Source organism: Rhinatrema bivittatum, chromosome 1, assembly GCF_901001135.1.
Source record: "Rhinatrema bivittatum chromosome 1, aRhiBiv1.1, whole genome shotgun sequence".
NCBI lineage: Eukaryota > Metazoa > Chordata > Amphibia > Gymnophiona > Rhinatrematidae > Rhinatrema > Rhinatrema bivittatum.
In genome coordinates this window covers 533,554,860-533,574,088 of record NC_042615.1, presented here as the reverse complement: position 1 = coordinate 533,574,088, position 19,229 = coordinate 533,554,860, and the positions used below count along the sequence as shown (strand labels likewise).

At 46.3% G+C, this 19,229-nt stretch overlaps 1 protein-coding gene across 2 annotated transcripts in view; it reads right to left on the bottom strand.

The window, feature by feature from the left end:
* Nucleotides 1–19,229, bottom strand: part of RIC1 (RIC1 homolog, RAB6A GEF complex partner 1) — a 312,556-nt gene that overhangs the window by 35,582 nt on the left and 257,745 nt on the right. For both annotated transcript variants that reach the window (XM_029613872.1, XM_029613883.1), the window contains exons 20-21: nucleotides 18,170–18,328; nucleotides 17,930–18,066 (exon numbers count right to left, since the gene is read on the bottom strand). In XM_029613872.1, the coding sequence (XP_029469732.1) occupies nucleotides 17,930–18,066; nucleotides 18,170–18,328 (296 nt within the window). The remainder of the gene's footprint in view (nucleotides 1–17,929; nucleotides 18,067–18,169; nucleotides 18,329–19,229) is intronic.

Below are 19,229 nucleotides of genomic sequence, written 5' to 3'. Positions count from 1 at the left end.
CTAACCCTGTGGCCACAGGGGGCCCCCCCCCTTCAGTCTCGTTTGTAGCAAAACATCCGAGCGAATAATAAAATAAGAAAACTTAAGAGAACCCAACTCCGCGGGGTGGCGGGCGGGTTTCGTGAGGACTAACATCCTGCTGTCCTGGGAGAACACCAGTTACAGGTAAGCAACTCTGCTTTCTCCCAGGACAAGCAGGATGGTAGTCCTCACATATGGGTGAATAGTGAGCTACAGGATGCCCGAAACAGAGTCAACCAAGCAGCACCCAAAATGTGCAACAAGTACAACAACAGGGGTGCTGTTGGTTATGAAGGGCAGCCTGAAATTCACAGTGGGCTGTAGGTAGGAAGAGTTGGGTTCCTAAACTGGAAACAAATTACACAGGACAGATTGGCCAAAGACGCTGTCTTGCCTGCCAGTTTTGTCCAAACAGTAATGAGCTGCGAAGGTATGGAGAGAACTCCAAGTTGCAGCTTTGCAGACGTCGGCAATAGGTACTGAATGGAAGTGCGCTACTGACGTTGCCATGGCTCTGACTGAATGCGCTTTCACGTGTCCCTCTAGCGGAATGCTTGCTTGCTAGTAGCAGAAGGAAATACAGTCCGCCAACCAGATATACAGGGTCTGCTTGCTTACCGCAACTCCAAGTCTGTTTTTATCAAAGGAGACAGAGTTGGGTGGACTGCCTATGGGCTGCAGTGCGGACTATATAAAATGCGAGCGCATGTTTACAGTCCAAGGATTTCAGGGCCCGCTCACCTGGGTGTGAGACCTCGGAAAAAAGGTGGGCAGTATTATGGATTGATTCAAGTGGAAATCATACGCTACCTTTGGCAAGAATTTAGGGTGAGTGCAAAGCACTACCCGGACGTGAAGAAATCTTGTATAAGGTGGGTATGTTACAGTTTGGTTTTCGCAAAAATTTGAGTACCGAAACTCTCCTTCTATCCCTTACAGACTTTCTCCTCACCGGCCTCGACCAAGGTCATAACTTCCTTATTGCCTTCCTCGACATATCCGCCGCCTTCGACACTATAAGCCACGACCTTCTCATTGCCCGCTTAACCGACATTGGCATTTCTGGCACTGCACTTCTATGGTTCAAATCTTAACTAACAGATGCTTCTCTGTTAAACTTGGCTCCTCTGAATCCTCACGCTTCACCCGCTCCTCCCTCTCCTCTACACTATTTAACATATACCTCCTCCCCCTCTGTTATCTTCTAACGGATCTTGGACTCAAATTCTATATCTACGCAGATGACGTCCAAATCATCATCCCCTTCCACGACTCACTTGCTACCACTCTAAGTTTCTGGGAAAAATGCCTCTCCTCTATCAACACCTTACTCACTTCAATGCAACTTGCCCTCAACTCTGCCAAAACTGAGCTGCTACGCATACATAACCACCAAACCTTTAAGCTGGCCACACCAACTGACTCTCTGACCACGTCCCTCCTCTCGCAACCGTCTGTACGGAATTTAGGGGTCCTAATCGATCCACATCTGAACCTCAAAAAACCACATCACCTCGGTTATTAAGGGAGGTTTTTACAAGCTCATGGTCCTAAAAAAGCTCAAGCCACTCCTCCACACCCACGACCTCAAAACTGTTATTCATGCCACATTAACATCTAAGCTAGATTACTGTAATTCCCTGTATCTTGGCCTTCCTTCCTCCACCATCAGACCTCTCCAGATACTGCAAAATGCCACAGCAAGGATCATTAGTAACACACGCAAATCTGATCATATTACCCCTATCCTTAAAAACCTACACTGGCTCCCCATCTCCTCCCGCATCTTGTTCAAAACCTTCACCATTTTACACAAAGCTGTCCACAACCACAATTCCTCCTGGCTTAATGAACCCCTCCAACCCACACAATCCTCCCGCCCTACCAGAACAATTCATAAATGTACCCTGCTAGTTCCCTCGCTTAAGAAGGCCCGCCTCTCAGCCACAAGGAATCGCGCCTTCTCAATTGCCGGCCCCACGCTCTGGAATGACCTACCGCCCAATCTTCGCATGGAACCCTGCCCTTTCAAATTTAGAAAACAGCTAAAAACGTGGCTCTTTCATCAAGCCTTCCCGGATTAACATCCTTGACACTGCGGCTATTCTTCTGACCCCCCCCCCCCCCCGGTAACCTTCATAAACCCTGTATATTCTATAAGTGCTATCACGACCCACCGGATCCCGGTATCATTTATATTCTGTACTCTAGCACCTCTTTTGTATATTTTGTACTCTTACACCTTATTTAACTATATACATTTTGTACACTTGCACCTTATTTAACCATGTGTTACCGTTCCTCTCGTTTCACTCCTCTCTAATTTGTTGGGGACCCCCTTCTGACCCCCAGTTTCTTAGTTCTCCCCGTCCCCGCCCCCACCCCCTGTGTTTTGTACTTTCCACCTTTTGTTATTATGTAAACCGATATGATGTGTACTTTAGTGTCTGTATAGAAAAGCTGTTAAATAAATAAAATAAATAGTGCCTGGAGCTCACTGACTCTACGAGCTGATGTAATAGCCACTAGAAAAATAAACTTTCCAAGTGAGATATCTCAGCTCGCAGGAATTCAGGGGCTCAAATGGAGATCGCATGAGCCTTGCCAGAACAACATTGAAGTCCCAGGCCGCAATTGGGGGATGCAGTGGAGGCTTCAGTTGTAGCAAGCCTCTCAAAGCGCCCTACAAGGGGTTGCGCAGAAATTGGGGCATCCCCTATACCTTTATAGTAAGTGGCTGAGGCACTTAAATGTACCCGGATGGAGGAGGTCTGTAGGCCAGACTCAGAGAGGTGCCAGAGGTAGTTCAAGAGCCTTGGTGTGGGACAAGAGAAAGGATCTAGACTTTTCAGCGTACACCATAAGGAGAACCTGCTCCAATTTGAGTGGTAAGATTTTTCGAGTAGAAGGATTTTGTGAAGCTACGAGGACCTGAGAGACATCAGTGGAAAGGTCAAGGGATTGTAATATTAACCTTTCAACATCCAGGCTGTCAGAGACAGAGACTGAAGGTTCAGATGACATAACACGCCCTGGTTCTGCGTTATAAGAATTGGTGCCATGCCCAGGCGAAAAGGCTGCTAGAACGAGAGGTCGCGTAGAATGGGAAACCAAACTTGTCGCGGCCAATACGGGGCTATGAGGATCATTGTGTCCCGGTCCTGACGTAAATTCATGAGAGTCTTGCTGATGAGTCGAATAGGAGGGTACGCGTACAGCAGACCCGTGCTCCACGAGTGGGCGAAGGCATCCATTGTTGTCTTGCGGCTGCGGAGCAGAGTGTAGAATCGGTCCACTTTGCGGTTGTGAAAAGTCGCAAAGAGGTCGATGTCTTGGTGACCCCACTGGTGGAAAATCCTGCTTGCCACAGAGTGGTCCAGGGGCCATTCGTGGGGATGAAAGGTCTGGCTGAGAGTCTACCATCATATTCTTTGTGCCCGCCAGGCAAGTGGCTCTCAGTAGCATGGAATGTGAGAGGGCCCAGGCCCAGATCGCGCCACCTCCTGGCAAAGCAGATATGAGCCTGTGCCCCCCTGCTTGTTGAGATACCACATCGCTACTTGGTTGTCTGTTTGAATTAGGATTACCTTGTTGGATAGGCAATCCTGGAAAGCAAATAGGGCATACCGTATCGCCCGGAACTCCAGAAAATTTATCTGATGGTCCGCTACCGCCCTGGTCCAGGTTCCTTGTGTTTGCAATCCGCTGATGTGGACTCCCCCAACCCAGGTTGGAGGCATCCATGGTCAACGTTATTTGCGATTTTGGTGGTTGGAAAGGTAGCCCTGTTTGTAAATTGGACTCCAGAGTCCACCAAGCCAGTGAGTTACCTGGACAATCTGTGACAGGTGTTGAGTGGCTTGGAACCACTAGGATTTTAAAGTCTATTGTGTTACCCTCATGGCAAGTTGAGCCATTGGGGTGACGTGAACTTTGGATGCCATGTGTCCCAGCAAGGTTAGGAGCAGGCGAGCCGATGCTGTCTGATGACTTTGTACTGTTTTGGCCAAGGTGGACACAGTGTCTTTGCACGGTCCTCTGGGAGGGCCACTCTGGCCATGGTGGTGTTTAGGTCTGCTCCGATGAAAGAGTTTGCATGATGGAGTCAGATGGGATTTGGGATAGTTTATCAGAAATCCTAACGACTGGAGCAGCTGTATGGTAAGGCGGAGGGAGTGAAGTGCTCCTTCCCTGGATGGACTTCTGAGGAGCCAGTCGTCCAAATATGGATAGACGTGGATACTCTTCCCACCTCAATTGTGCTGCCACGACTGCCAGATACTTCGTGAATACTCGAGGTGCTGAGGCAAGGCCAAACGGTAGCACTGTATTGGAAGTGTTTGTGTCCCACTACGAATCGAAGGTATTTGCAATGAGGGGGGAATATTGCTATATGGGCGTATGCATCCTGAAGATCTAGAGAACAGAGCCAATCTCCTTGCTGCAGAAGTGGAAGCATGGTTCCCAAGGTAACCATCCTGAACCGCTCCTTGCAAAGATATTTATTTAGGGCGCGGAGGTCTAAGATAGGACGTATGCCGCAGTTTATTTTTGGAATTAGAAAGTATTAAGAGTAGAATCCCCTTCCTCACTGCATTCGGGGAACCGGTTCTACGGCTCTGGACTGCAGTAGGTGAGAGAGTTCTGCCTCGAGGAGCACTGTGTGATGGTTTAGGCTGTGCTCCTGGACTGGTGGAGAGTCTGGAGGTATAGCAAGGAAATTTAGATGGTAGTCGTGGGTTACTATAGGCAGTACCCATTGGTCGGTGGTGACAATGCCATTTGCCAGTAGAGCTGCTGGGGGGTGCAATGGAGGTTGACTGCTGCTCTCTAGAAAGGAGTCAAAACCCCGCTGCAGTACCAGTCTGTGGGGGTTGGCTGTGCTCTAGGGGTTCTATGCTGACAAGGTTGGCCTCTATGCGAGGGTCTGGCCGTCCTAGCACAGGATGGAGGAGGGTAGTACCTGTGTGGCCTGTAGGTTAGTTTCCTGGTATCCCGTCTCATGGCTCTTCGAGCTATAGCCGAGGTATCTGACGTGACAGTGGACAGTTGGCACAGGGTTTCATAATGATCCTTGAGCTGTGCTACTGCCTCTTGAATCCTGTCACCAAATAAATTGCCCCTGTGCAGGGAAGGTCAGCTAATTTGTCCTGAACCTCTGGTCGGAGGTCAGTGGCTTTAAGCCAAGTCCAGCGCCTGGCACTAATGCCGGCTGCTGAGACTCTGGATGCAGTTTTGAAAACATCGTAGACTGCCCTGACCTCATGCTTACCAGCCTCCAATCCTTTTTGTAGGATAGAAGACAGGCCCTCTTGAAACTGTTCAGGTAATGTCTCCGAGAAATCCTGGATTTGCTTCCAGAGATTTCTGCTATACTGGATCATGTAAAGCTGGTAAGCCGCTATATGAGCCATTAGCATTGACCCTAGGAATACTCTGCGGCCTAAGGCATCTAATGCCTTTTGCTCTTTCCCAGGTGGGGCAGAAGAGTGAGGCCGGAATCTCTTAGCTTTCTTTTGAGCCAACTCCACCACTACAGATTGGTGGGGCAATTGGCTCTTCTGAAAACCTGGGGCTTGTTGTACCAGATATGTGGCGTCAGTCTGTTTTCTGGAGGTACAGTTCCTGGGTGCTCCCAGAGGCGGTGTAAGAGGTCAAGAAGAACCTCGTGGACAGGAACGGCCATTATCTCTTTTGGAGCATCCACAAATTGCAGTACCTCCAGCATTTTGTGTCTGGCGTCTTCCTCCATTTCTAATTTAAACAGAATAGTCTCAGACATCTTGACAAAGCTGGCAAAGGAGAGGTCCTCCGGAGGGGAGCAGGCTCTAAAAGAAGCTCCTCAGAAGCGTTCAGAGAAAGCATCATCCCATGGGTTATATGGGAACTCTCTTCACCTACCGGACCTTCAGATGGAGGAAGGAATCCAAGTACAGATGGATCGGAGGGTGGCACCGGTGGATGGTGAGGCGGCACCAAGATAGGTGGCACCGGTAGCGAAGATGGCAGCGCCGGCACAGAGGGCGTCTAGGCACCGATAGCCCTGATGGTCCTTGAACTGGCACCGGTGGTTCCTGGACAGGGGATGAGCCATGGGCTGCATTTTCTTCCTCCGAAGACACTGGAATCTGAATCGAGACTGGGGGAGGGATCGATGGTTGGCAGGGTGCTAACGAACTCGAAGGAATGGGCACCAATGGCAGGGCACCGATAAGGGTGTCCAAACGATTGAGGAGCGGAGCCAACATTGAGGGCGCCTGTTCTGGTGGCAGCATGGGAGCCGGTGCCGGTGGTGACTGGAAGCCCCGACGGGCAGTCAGCACTGCCTTTTGGACCATACAGTCCAATTCCTCCTGAAAGGCTAGCGTGGCTAACGCGGCGCCCGGGGTAGGAAGCAGGTTAGGTGTTGCCGGAGCCTCCACAGGAGTCCGTGGAGGCTTGGCACCCGGCACCGATATCAGTGGGGAACGCCTCGGGGTCCCAGGTCCAGAGGAGGATGGGGGCTCCTCTCCCTGGGCCCTTTTTGAAGGCAACTTGGCCGAGGTCGATGCCGGCACTGGATGGGGATGTACTGTGTGCTGGTGGAGATGGTTTTCATGGTGCTCGGTCCGGTCCTTCTTCGGCGCAGAGGACGACGAGGCAGAAGTCCTGGAATGGGAAGATGTTGTGAAGGATGGTCACCTGCTCCTCGATCCTTCTGAGATGTCGATGGAGAGGGGTCCGAGGAAGATGGAATCTTTCGACTCTGCGCGCCCTTACCTGGAGTTGATGGAGACGAGTGCTTGGAGGCAAACAAGTGCTCCATCTTCTCCAATGGGGTGTGGCGTTCTTTGGGGGTCATTTGTGCACAATTTGGGCACAGACGAACGTCGTGGGAAGGCCTGAGGCACAATACGCAGACATCATGCGGGTCTGTGATGGACATAGTCCTTGGGACATTCGGGGCACTTCCGAAAACTGGTCGCCATGTTGGAAAAAACGGCACGTGATCGGTGGCCGTCGGGTACTGAGAAGTACACCACCAGGAACCAACCGCAAAAACGCGATACTGACTTACCGAAGCTTCGGAGGGAGTCTGTGCGCGATGGGGGACCCCAGTGATGGGGAAAAAGACTCTTGCTGCTGGACTGGACTGCTGCCTTCATCTCAATTTTGATCAGTTCCTAGTTAAGTTTTAGGTTGCTCACATATGGGTGACATCATCAGATGGAGCCCTGTCATGGAACACTTTTGTCAAAGTTTCTAGAACTTTGACTGGCACACTGAGCATGCCTAGCATGTCACTAACCCTGTGGCCACACGGGGTCCCCCTTCAGTCTCTTCTTTTTTTTTTTCCCAGGCAGCAGTTGCCTCGTGGTTTTTAGGAGCTCTGAGAGAATTCTCTCATACTTTCCTCATGGAATCTCTTGAGACCTTCTTCCTCCAAGGCAGCACCAGGGCTGCCAGTCTGAAGTTGGGACTTGACTACTATGTCCCTGAAGGTCTCATCTATATACCTCTCTGTCTGCCTCAGCTCCTCCAGGTCTACCACTCTAGCCTCCAGAGATCAGACTCGTTCTCTGAGAGCCAGGAACTCTTTGTATCGTATGCACATGTACAACTTCTCACCGGTGGGTAAAAAATCGTACATGTGACACTCGATGCAAAAGACTGGGAAGCCCCCCTCTTGCTGCTGGACTGCTGCCTTCATCTCAATTTTGATCAGTTCCTAGTTAAGTTTTAGGTTGCTATGGGAGTAGGAATGTGTCTAACTTCCTTTAAATGTATTAGTGAATTCACTATGTGTCTGGTAGTGGCCTACCGGGGTCTGATCGAATTCTTAATAAAGTTTTTGTTGATTTTTTTTTTTTTTTTTGTGAAAGTGGCACCTGCCTATAAATTAAGGGATGAGCTAGGGGTGGGTGGGCTGGGAAATACAAACAGTCTAACTTCAGTTAGTCAGCCTGAGTGACTCACTGCTCCCTTGATTAACAAATGTTGTTCCCTATTCAAACCCAATCACACTACCTCAACACCTTTCCAAGGTGAGTAACTGAGCTGAACTATTCAACTTTTTTACTTTGGTATATACTGCTCCTAGCTTATTTCTAGCTTCTGACATGACTAGTGGCATAAAACATAATTTACGCATAAACCAAGTTTTCTGAACAGAAAATATTATGCTCACAAATCATGTTTGTTTAACCCAACAATCCACAAAGTCTTGAGCCAAGTTTTGAGCAATTTTTTTTTGTTTATTGTACTTTGAGTACTGATATAAAAATCTTCCCTCCACTCTACTCTATGCTGTTAGAACCACACAAAGGAATACATATAACATGACTTGACTTATTTTAGCCAAAAGATCTTCATTCAAAAATTGGAAGAAGGATCCAACAGAAGAAAATAGGATAAAGCATAAACATTGGCAAGTTAAATGTAAGACATAAGACAGGCTAAGAGAGAATTTGAAAAGAAGTTGGCTGTAGAGGCAAAAACTCACAGTAAAAACTTTTTAAAATATATCCGAAGCAGAAAGCCTGTGAGGGAGTCAGTTGGACCGTTAGATGATCGAGGGGTTAAAGGGGCACTTAGAGAAGATAAGGCCATCGCGGAAAGATTAAATGATTTCTTTGCTTCGGTGTTTACTGAAGAGGATGTTGGGGAGGTACCAGTAATGGAGAAGGTTTTCATGGGTAATGATTCAGATGGACTGAATCAAATCACGGTGAACCTAGAAGATGTAGGCCTGATTGACAAACTGAAGAGTAGTAAATCACCTGGACCGGATGGTATACACCCCAGAGTTCTGAAGGAACTAAAAAATGAAATTTCAGACCTATAAGTAAAAATTTGTTACTTATCATTAAAATCATCCATTGTGCCTGAAGACTGGAGGATAGCAAATGTAACCCCAATATTTAAAAAGGGCTCCAGGGGCAATCCGGGAAACTACAGACCAGTTAGCCTGACTTCAGTGCCAGGAAAAATAGTGGAAAGTGTTCTAAACATCAAAATCACAGAACATATAGAAAGACATGTTTTAATGGCACAAAGTCAGCATGGCTTTACCCAGGGCAAGTCTTGCCTCACAAATCTGCTTCACTTTTTTGAAGGAGTTAATAAACATGTGGATAAAGGTGAACCGGTAAATATAGTATACTTGGATTTTCAGAAGGCGTTTGACAAAGTTCCTCATGAGAGGCTTCTAGGAAAAGTAAAAAGTCATGGGATAGGTGGTGATGTCCTTTCGTGGATTGCAAACTGGCTAAAAGACAGGAAACAGAGAGTAGGATTAAATGGGCAATTTTCTCAGTGGAAGGGAGTGGACAGTGGAGTGCCTCAGGGATCTGTATTGGGACCCTTACTTTTCAATATATTTATAAATGATCTGGAAAGAAATACGACGAGTGGGATAATCAAATTTGCAGATGACACAAAATTGTTCAGAGTAGTTAAATCACAAGCAGATTGTGATAAATTGCAGGAAGACCTTGTGAGACTGGAAAATTGGGCATCCAAATGGCAGATGAAATTTAATGTGGATAAGTGCAAGGTGATGCATATAGGGAAAAATAACCCATGCTATAATTACACAATGTTGGGTTCCATATTAGGTACTACAACCCAAGAAAGAGATCTAGGTGTCATAGTGGAGAACACACTGAAATCGTCGGTACAGTGTGCTGCGGCAGTCAAAAAAGCCAACAGAATGTTGGGAATTATTAGAAAGGGAATGGTGAATAAAACGGAAAATGTCATAATGCCTCTGTATCACTCCATGGTGAGACCGTACCTTGAATATTGCGTACAATTCTGGTCGCCGCATCTCAAAAAAGATATAATTGCGATGGAGAAGGTACAGAGAAGGGCTACCAAAATGATAAGGGGAATGGAACAACTCCCCTATGAGGAAAGACTAAAGAGGTTAGGAATTTTCAGCTTGGAGAAGAGACGACTGAGGCGGGATATGATAGAGGTGTTTAAAATCATGAGCAGTCTAGAACGGGTAGATGTGAATCGGTTATTTACTCTTTCGGATAGTAGAAAGACTAGGGGGCACTCCATGAAGTTAGCATGGGGCACATTTAAAACTAATCGGAGAAAGTTCTTTTTTACTCAACGCACAATTAAACTCTGGAATTTGTTGCCAGAGGATGTGGTTAGTGCAGTTAGTATAGCTGTGTTTAAAAAAGGATTGGATAAGTTCTTGGAGGAGAAGTCCATTACCTGCTATTAAGTTCACTTAGAGAATAGCCACTGCCATTAGCAATGGTTACATGGAATAGACTTAGTTTTTGGGTACTTGCCAGGTTCTTATGGCCTGGATTGGCCACTGTTGGAAACAGGATGCTGGGCTTGATGGACCCTTGGTCTGACCCAGTATGGCATTTTCTTATGTTCTTATGTTCTTCTTATGTATGGGATAGGAAACAATTTTATTTATTTTTTTAAATACCTTGGTATATTAGCATACGATTGGCATCAGGGAGATAACACTTTAGTGAGTGAGTAAAGAAAATGGGTGTTGAAGTTATTGAATATTTTCTTCTCACATCTTATTACATAGGGCTCTTAAATAAATATAGTACGGTGACATTTACTGAAACACTTGGAAACTGTTTGCTTTTAGGAAACAAAAGCTAAACTAGTGCATCATGTAAACTGACCATAAGAGGAATAAATGGAAACCAATAACTAATCTTTAGTTGACTCTTTAGAATTTGAAATCTACCTTAAGAAACAAATACTAATTTCTGTGCATAAGTCCTGAGGTACAGGACTTATGCACAGAACTCCAGGTTCAGCCCCATAGACTAAAACTAGTCTCAGAAAATTTACTCCACCTCTTAGCAGGAGGAAAATTTCCAGCACTATGAAAACATGATTTAAACCTGTGAACTTTTCTGCATTAGGGGTTAAAAGTTAACACCTTGTTTAACATGGGATTTCCATGGAGGAACATTAATTTGTGTGCACAGTTCTACTCACGTTTATGTACACATTTCTTTTGTGCTAAACTTGTTAAACTTTCTTGCCTCTGCTGCATCCTGTTTTGTCACAATACAGTGCCTTGTAAAATTTTTCACACCCTTGCACATTTTTCACATTCTCCTGTTTGAAAATTCTAATCAAAATGCATTAAAACAGTTTCACTGATTTACATAAATATGCTATACTTTTTTCACGATAGCCTTATCTTTCCTAAGTGCCTCTTTAACCCCTTAATCATCTAACGGTCCAACAGACTCCCTCGCAAGCTTTCTACTTTGGATATGTTTTAAAAAGTTTTTATTATGAGTTTTTGCTTTTATGGCCAACTTCTTTTCAAATTCTCTTTCTTAACCTGTCTTAATGTCTTAGATTTAACTTGCCAATGCTTATGCTTTATCCTATTTTCTTCTGATGGATTCTTCTTCCAATTTTTGAATGAAGATCTTTTGGCTAAAATAGCCTTTTTCACCTCACTTTTTAGCCATACTGGCAATTAAAAGAAATAAAAAGTTGGGTGGACTGTATGGGCTTTTGACCACTCCAGACAGAAGCCTAAGGCTCGCTTCCAGTCCAAACTGTACAGTGCTCGTTCACCTTGATGTGAATGGGACCTGGGAAAGAATGCTGGCAGGACGATGGACTGATTAAGATGGAAGTCCGTCACCACCTTAGGCAGAAACTTATGCTGCATCTGCAAGACCACTCTGTCATGATACAAATTAGTATAAGATGGATAAGTCACTAAGGCCTGGAGCTCGCTGACCCTGCACGCTGAGGTAACCACCACCAAAAATATGACCTTCCAGTTCAGGTCCTTTAGGTCACAGGAGTGCAGCAGCTCAAAAGGATCTTTCATCAGCTGAGCTAACACCAATTAAGGTCCCAAGACACAGCGAGAGGCCTTAGGGGAGGCTTCAATTGAAGTAGGCCCCAAATGAATCATACAATTATAGGCTGTACAGAGATAGGTGCACCATCTGCACTGAGATGAACTCTAAGGGAGTTGGTTTTTAAGCCAGCTTCTGATAGGAGTAGAAGGTAATCAATCAGATTTTGTGTGGGCAGGACAACGGATCTAGGACCTTCTGCTAAACACCACTCAGAAAACCTTCTCCACTTCAGTTCATATGACTTTCTAATGGAAGGCTTTTAGAAGCAACCAGGACCCGAAACACATCCTCAGAGATTGAGCTGTTGCAGAAATAACATGTCAACATCCAGGCTATGAGCAACAGGGCCTGGAGGTTTGCATGCCACAACTTGCCTCGATCTTGCATGATGATATCTGGGGAAGTCCCCAGACTGACTGGTCTCTGGATGGACAACTCCCATAGGAGTGGAAACCGGACCTGTCTCGACAAATAAGGGGCTAGGAGGATCATTGTCCCCTTGTCCTAGTGAAGTTTCAAGAGAGTCTTCGCCACTGAGGGAATCTGAGGATACGCATACAGAAGACCTGTACCCCAGTGACGGTCAAGGGTGTCCGAGGCTGGTTTGCTGTCTGACCTGCACAGGAAGCAGAACTGAGGCATCTTCCTGTTGCATGGGGACATTAACAGATCTACGTCTGGGCTCCTCCAGAAACGGAATATCCGATTTGCGACGTCCTGGTTTAGGGACCACTTGTGGGGTCTGAAGGCTCGATTTAGCCTGTCCACTATCACATTCTTCATCCCGGCCAGGTACATGGCCCTGAGCACCATCCCTTGGGATAGGGCCCACGACTAGATCTGAATCACTTCCTGATACAGGAGATACGATCCCATGCCTCCCTGCTTGTTGACATACCACATTGCTACCTGGTTGTCTGATTGGATGAGGACAACTTTGCTTGACAGCCATTCTCTGAAAGCCCTTAGCATGTATCTGATTGACCGAAGCTCCAAGAAAATGATCTGCTCAGAAATGCTATTGTTAAATAAGAGACCCTGGGTGCTGAGGCCATCTACATGAGCTCCCAACCCCAGGGTGGATGTATCTGTGGTTAGGACAATTTGGGTACGGAGACTTTGAAAAGAGATCCCCTCTTTTAAAGTACCCATCACCAGGACAATTGAGTCCCAGAGAAACGGGGTGATCTGGATGCAATCCTGGAGGCTCTGAGTGGCCTGGAGCCACTGCGACCTCAGGGTCCATTGAGACCTCTGCCATGATGTTCGTAATGGTGACTACCCTTTGACGAGGCAGGAAGGCCTTGATCTGAGCCGTGTCTAGCAGGGCTCCTATGAAGTCCAATTGAAGTGAAAGGCTGAGATGGGACTTCGGGTGGTTGATGACGAACCCCAGTGACTACAACACTCAGATGGTCAAGCATTTGGACCTGGTGGCCCCTACCAGAGATGTACTCTTGACCAGCCAATTATCCAGATAGGGGAAAACATATATCCCCAGCCTGTGGAGATGTGCCGCCACCATGGCCAGGCATTTTGTGGAGCTGACGCTAGCTCAAAACGGCAATACCCGGTACTGGAAGTGCTGTTTTCCCACTACAAATTGGAGATACTTCCTCTGACCGGGAAAGATCTCGATGTAAGTGTATGCGTCCTTTAGATCGAGGGCGCAAAGCCAATCCCCCTTTTTGTAGAAGTGGGATCAAAGTGTACAGGGAAACCATCTTGAACTTTTCTTTTCTTTTTTTTTTTTTTAGAAACTTGTTCAAGGCCCTTAGGTCTAGGATGGGACAGAGTCCTCCAGTTCTCTTTGAAATCAGGAAGTACTTAGAGTAGAATCCCCACCCTCTTTACCTTGGTGGTACAGGCTTGACCACTCTGGCCCATTAAGATGGAGGAGAGCTCCATTAGCAGTGAACTCCTGATGCACTACCGGCCCCCAAAATGGGCTCGGAGGGCAATATGATAGGACACCTAATCGATTTAATTGGTACTCTTGACAGACAATGGAAAGAACCCATTGGTCTGAGGTTATACTGGGCCATTGGTTCGCAAAGAACCACAGCCTGCTCCCAACAGGAGGGTCCAATGTCCCGGGTATGGGCAACTGGCTTATGCTCCCTACGACCTAGTCAAAACCCCATCCCTGGAGTTGACTGAGGCTATGACTGGGGCTTGGGTGCTCTCTGCTGCCTGGGGTGGCTGTGGGAGCCCTGATGGTGTTGATAGGAGCAAGGGGGCGGAGGGTAGTACTTCCTTTGGCGAAAGAAAGACTTCCTTTGTCCCTGTCTCACCAGCCTCCTGAAAGAGGATGGGTTGGGAGTGCTGAGGAGAGTTGTTGGAGGGTTTCATGGTGGTCCCGAAGTTGGGCCACAGGGTCCCTCACCTTATCTCCGAAGAGATTCTCCCCAGGTACATGACACGTTGGCAAGTTGTTCCTGTACCTCTGGTAAGAGATCCAAGGCTCACAACTATGCCATTCTGCAGGCACAGATTCCCGCTGCAAAGACTCGCAATGCCGTCTCGAAAACATAAGTCGCTCGGACCATGTGTTTTCCTCACTCCAGGCCCTTATGCACCAGCGATATGCGGGTCTGTCCTGTTGCTGTTGAGGCAGATGCTCGGCCACCTCCTGTATCTGCTGCCATATGTCTTAATACTGGCTCATGTAGAGCTGGTAGGCAGCTATGTGGGCAATGAGCTTGGCACCTTGAAATACCTTCCTTCCAAGAGTGTCCATTACTCTGTGGTCCTTCCCCAGGGGTGAAAAGGAATGAGTCAGAGCACTTGGCCCTCTTGAGGGCAGATTTGATCACCATCAACTGGTGAGGCAGCTGATGCTTACCAAATCTTGCAGCTTTCTGGACAAGGTACACCTTGTCTGCCTTATTAATGGGAGGCACTATGAAGGGGTGTTCCTATATCCTCAGCAGCAGCTCCTTAAGGATCTCGTGCAACAGGACCGCCACAATCTCCTTAGGAGGTTCCACGAATTGGAGAATCTCAAGCATTCTGTGCTGGCATCCTCCTGTTAATAATGGAAATGGGATAGCTTCCGCTATTATCCTCACAAACCCCGTGAAGGTCAAGTCCTCAGGTGATGACTTCTTTTGCTCCTCTTGAGGAGAAGGGTCTGATGGTAGAACATCAGGAGCCCTCAGAGGACTCTGAAGCATCATCCCCACAGGGTTCATAGGGTTCCTCATCCTCATTGAAAGCAACAAGGGATGGGTACCTAGTTGCTCGGCCTTTGTCCAGAGGTGCATGCACCGGTAAAACTGAATGGAGGGTGGCAGACCTTAGCGACTCTGCTGGCCTTGGTGGAGCTATGACCACCGTATTAGAAGGGGGGAGGCCTCGGTGCCCCGCTGGGCACTGAAGCCATCCTGGGAATCAATGAAAGCTGGATTGGTAACACACCAAGGAGCATGTTGAGCTTCTCCAGAAGAGGCACTAGGTCAAGTGGCACAGGTCCGGGGCCATAGGACCAAATCCCTGCAGTGCCTGGTCCACTGCTGACTGGGTGCTCCAGTTCCTCTCAAACGTTGGTGAAGTCAACACAGACTGGGAGGAAGGCAGGCTGGCCAGATCCTCTTTGGACCCTCAAGATGGATTAGTGACTAGCATCAGAACCGGTTGAGACTGTCACGAATCCCTGGCACGGATGGAGGACTAGCACTCCCCGCTGCGGGGTAGCTTTGGGGGCATCACAGCATGAGTTGGTTCATCCCTGTGCCTGGCACAGTGCATCAATGGGAACTGGTGCCGATGCTTCTTCAGCATCCCTCGATGCTTGGCTCAGTCCTTCCCTGGTGCAGAGGCCGATGAGGAACTCGATGTCCTTGGCCTGGAGGAGACAGACTCTGGTCAGTCTCTGGTGCCCCATTCCCCTATGGTCCCGCCAATGTTGATGGCTCGGTGCGACTCCTTGGTCCTTTGATGGCTAGGACTTCTTCGACCCGAAGAACCGCTCCATCTTGTCGAGTTGAAGCAGACATCCCTTTGGGATCATCTGAGCACAAACGAAAACTCCTGACATCATGCGATGCTCCCAGGCAGAGGACACATCTCATGCGGATCAGTGATGGACATGATCCTCGGGCACTGGGTGCATCACCAAAACCAGATGTGGTCATGTCGGACGAAACAAAAGGGGAATGAACTGAAAACAATGGCAGTGGGGTGTCGATGGCCAGTGGACACTGATGCACTGCCGCCACAGGGAATCGACCAAGAAAGGAAACTTACTGGAATCGCTGAAAACCCTGACTAGGAGCACTACGGGAAGGCACCTAGAGCAACCCAATGAAGGAAAAACATGGAAAAAACCACAAAAGATGCGAGAAGGAAAAATTTTCTACAAAGTCAAAAACAGCCAAAGTGAGCTCATTCATACTGCGAGACTTACAGCTCTGCAGAAAAAGAGAGACTAGAGAGGGACTCCGCATAGACACGTGATAAAGGGGCATGCTCATTGTGCCTAGTCAAAGTTTTCCTCATAAGGGCTCCATTTGATGTTGTCACTCATGTGGGAGGACTAGCATCCTGCTTGTCCTTAAAGACGACGGACGGTTGTATTGAGCGCTATGAAAGCACAATTCTTCCCTAGTGCATCCTTTTTATGCAGTAGATCATTTAAATATTGCATCGGGTAGCCAGGAGACGAGGCTATGTGCGAATTAGGAGAATGGGTGCCCAATACAAGTGCCCGTTTTAACACACTTTTATTGCATTGGCCTGACAATGTATAGAATATCATCCCTTCTGTAGACTGTATCCTTCCTAGAGATGTGAAGACCCTGGGAAAAAAGAAAAAAGAAAAGTTTTTCTATAAATGGAAACATTTGAAATGGTTTGAATGTTTCTATTTTTTTTCCCAGGCCTTCACATCTCTAATCCTTTGACCCTTCCCATCCTATCATCTACTTTGTCTATATGCATTTTTATCCACCACCTCCATTACACTTCATGCATGCAGTTCTGGTTACCCCATCTTTAAAGATACAGTGGAACTAGAAAAAGTGCAGAGAAAAGCAAGAAAAATGATAAAGGGGATGGAACAGCTCCCTCTATGATGAAAGGCTACACATTTAGGGCTCTTCAGCTTGGAAAAGAGATGGCTAAGAGGGGATGATAGAAGATTATAAAATTAGAGTGAGGTGGAATAAGGGGACACGTCATGAAACAAACCAGATTTATAACAAATTTTAGAAAGTACTTTTTCATTCAGTTCACAATCAAACTGTGAAGGCCATTAGCATAGTGGGGTTTAAGAGGTTTGGCCAAGTTCCTTGAAGAAAAGTCCATAAAATATTATTAGCCAGGTAGACTAGGGAAAGCCTTTGCTATACCTGGGTGTGAGTAACAAGAAATAGATCTACTTTTTGGAATCTGTTAGGTACTTGTGACCTGGACTGGTCACTGTCTCAGCATGATGGACTCCAATGGATCTTTGTCTGACCCAGCATGTCATTTCTTATCCTCAACAGCTTTTCCCTCAAGAATCTGTTAGTTTATGAGATGCCACCAGCCTCTGGTGTTATCTTCTCTTGGCCTTTTGGGTGGAGACTGGAGGGGGATTAATACCTTGTCACCAGACTCCTAAGGGAATTCAAAATAGATGGGATTCTGGCTAAACCAGGAGGATTAAACCTCCCATTTAAAAATAAAAAATTATTTTATGTATATTCTGCAATTTGGCACTTCAAAGCAGATTGCATTCAGGTACTGTAGGTATTTTCCTATCCCCAGAGGGCTCACAATCCAAGTTTGTACTTGAGGCAATGGAGAATAAAATGACATGCCCAAGATCACAAGGAGCAGCAGTAGGATTTGAACCTTTGTTTCCCTGGTTTACAGCATGCTGCTCTAACAATTAGGTTATTGTGAGCCACTGTCATGGTATCAATACCGGGAACATAAACAGTTGCTTATAGCAGACTTGCTGTAGGATTTATGCTATCCTCTGGTACAATGGCTGTGAATATGAACATGGAGTAAGCTCTCTTCAAAATACACTCTGTTGCTTAAACTCTTAGTATTACCTTTTCCCAGATGGGCCAGAGGGCATGCTTAGTGTTTTCTGTAGGTTAAATTTGCCAGCTGGAATATTTTCAGCTGATTGGGACAAGCTAATGCTGCGATGTCTGAAGAACTCAAAGCCTCCAGCAGAGCTGGGTTCCTGGAAGACATGTGCATAAGATAATGAAAGAAACAGTTGCATCACAAACTAGAAACAAACATGACTGGTAAACGAAATGTAAGGTGGATCAGTTGCTATCAACCTGAGTTGGAGATGTGGGTGGAGGAGTCTCTGATTCTCCAGAACCAATGGCTTTAAGAAACCTGATCATATGCCTGCAAAGGTCCCACTTTCCCTGCTCCAAGGCAGTGTTGAAGAGAAGAGTGGCATGCTGCCTGCTGACTGCTGGAACCTCCATATTCTGAAAACAGAATATAAAAATCACTTTTCTCCTTTTGAATGAAATAATGGACAAAGTATAAGTACAAATTACTTGCATCCCAACATGTATACATAATTAAACAATAAAGTGAATATACTGATCACTAAAATGTCTGTTTTATCATAGGACAATGCCATTATACCCATCAACATTCAGTTTTTAATAATTTCCCAAGTATTTATTTTAATTGGGACAAAAGAACAATGGAAAAAGAAGTACTCTCAAGTCATGAAGGCTACCTATGTGTAGATTTTTTCGAGATCCTGGAAGTACAAACTGTTTGCATTTAACGAACTGGAGATGGGAAGGCCTGGATTATGGTACCCTGAACTTGCATGGAAGATCAGAGCAGGTTGGGCATTACTAGAATCAGAACTGCAATATGCTTAAATAACTTATCATAAATTAAAAGATGATATTTATGTGCTTCAAAAATACTGTCCTGGGAGAGCCTGAATGTGCCTGATCTCAGAAGCTAGGCATGGTCAAAGAAAATCAAGTAGTGTGAGCTGCAGAAGGCAACAAACCTCTGCAGTATCCTGCCAAGAATGCCACAGTTACCATGATATCCTAAATCTATTTTATTTAATCATACTTATCTGTTAATTTCAGTGAGAACCTTGTTCCTACAGGTTTACAATACTAAAAAACATAAAATAGCATAAAAATCCAAACATGAAAAATAAGGAAAAACATAACATCCATATAAATCCACTTATGATCACGGAGAAGCCTTATAACAGTAAAGACCCTTTCTAATCAGTTGTCAAAAGGACAAATTCCAACCTGCCAATGAGTTGAACCCCCATTACCTCTAAGACTAACCAAGTCCCTGCAAATGTCTAAGGAAAAAGCTCTGACCTGCTTCCGAAAACACAGG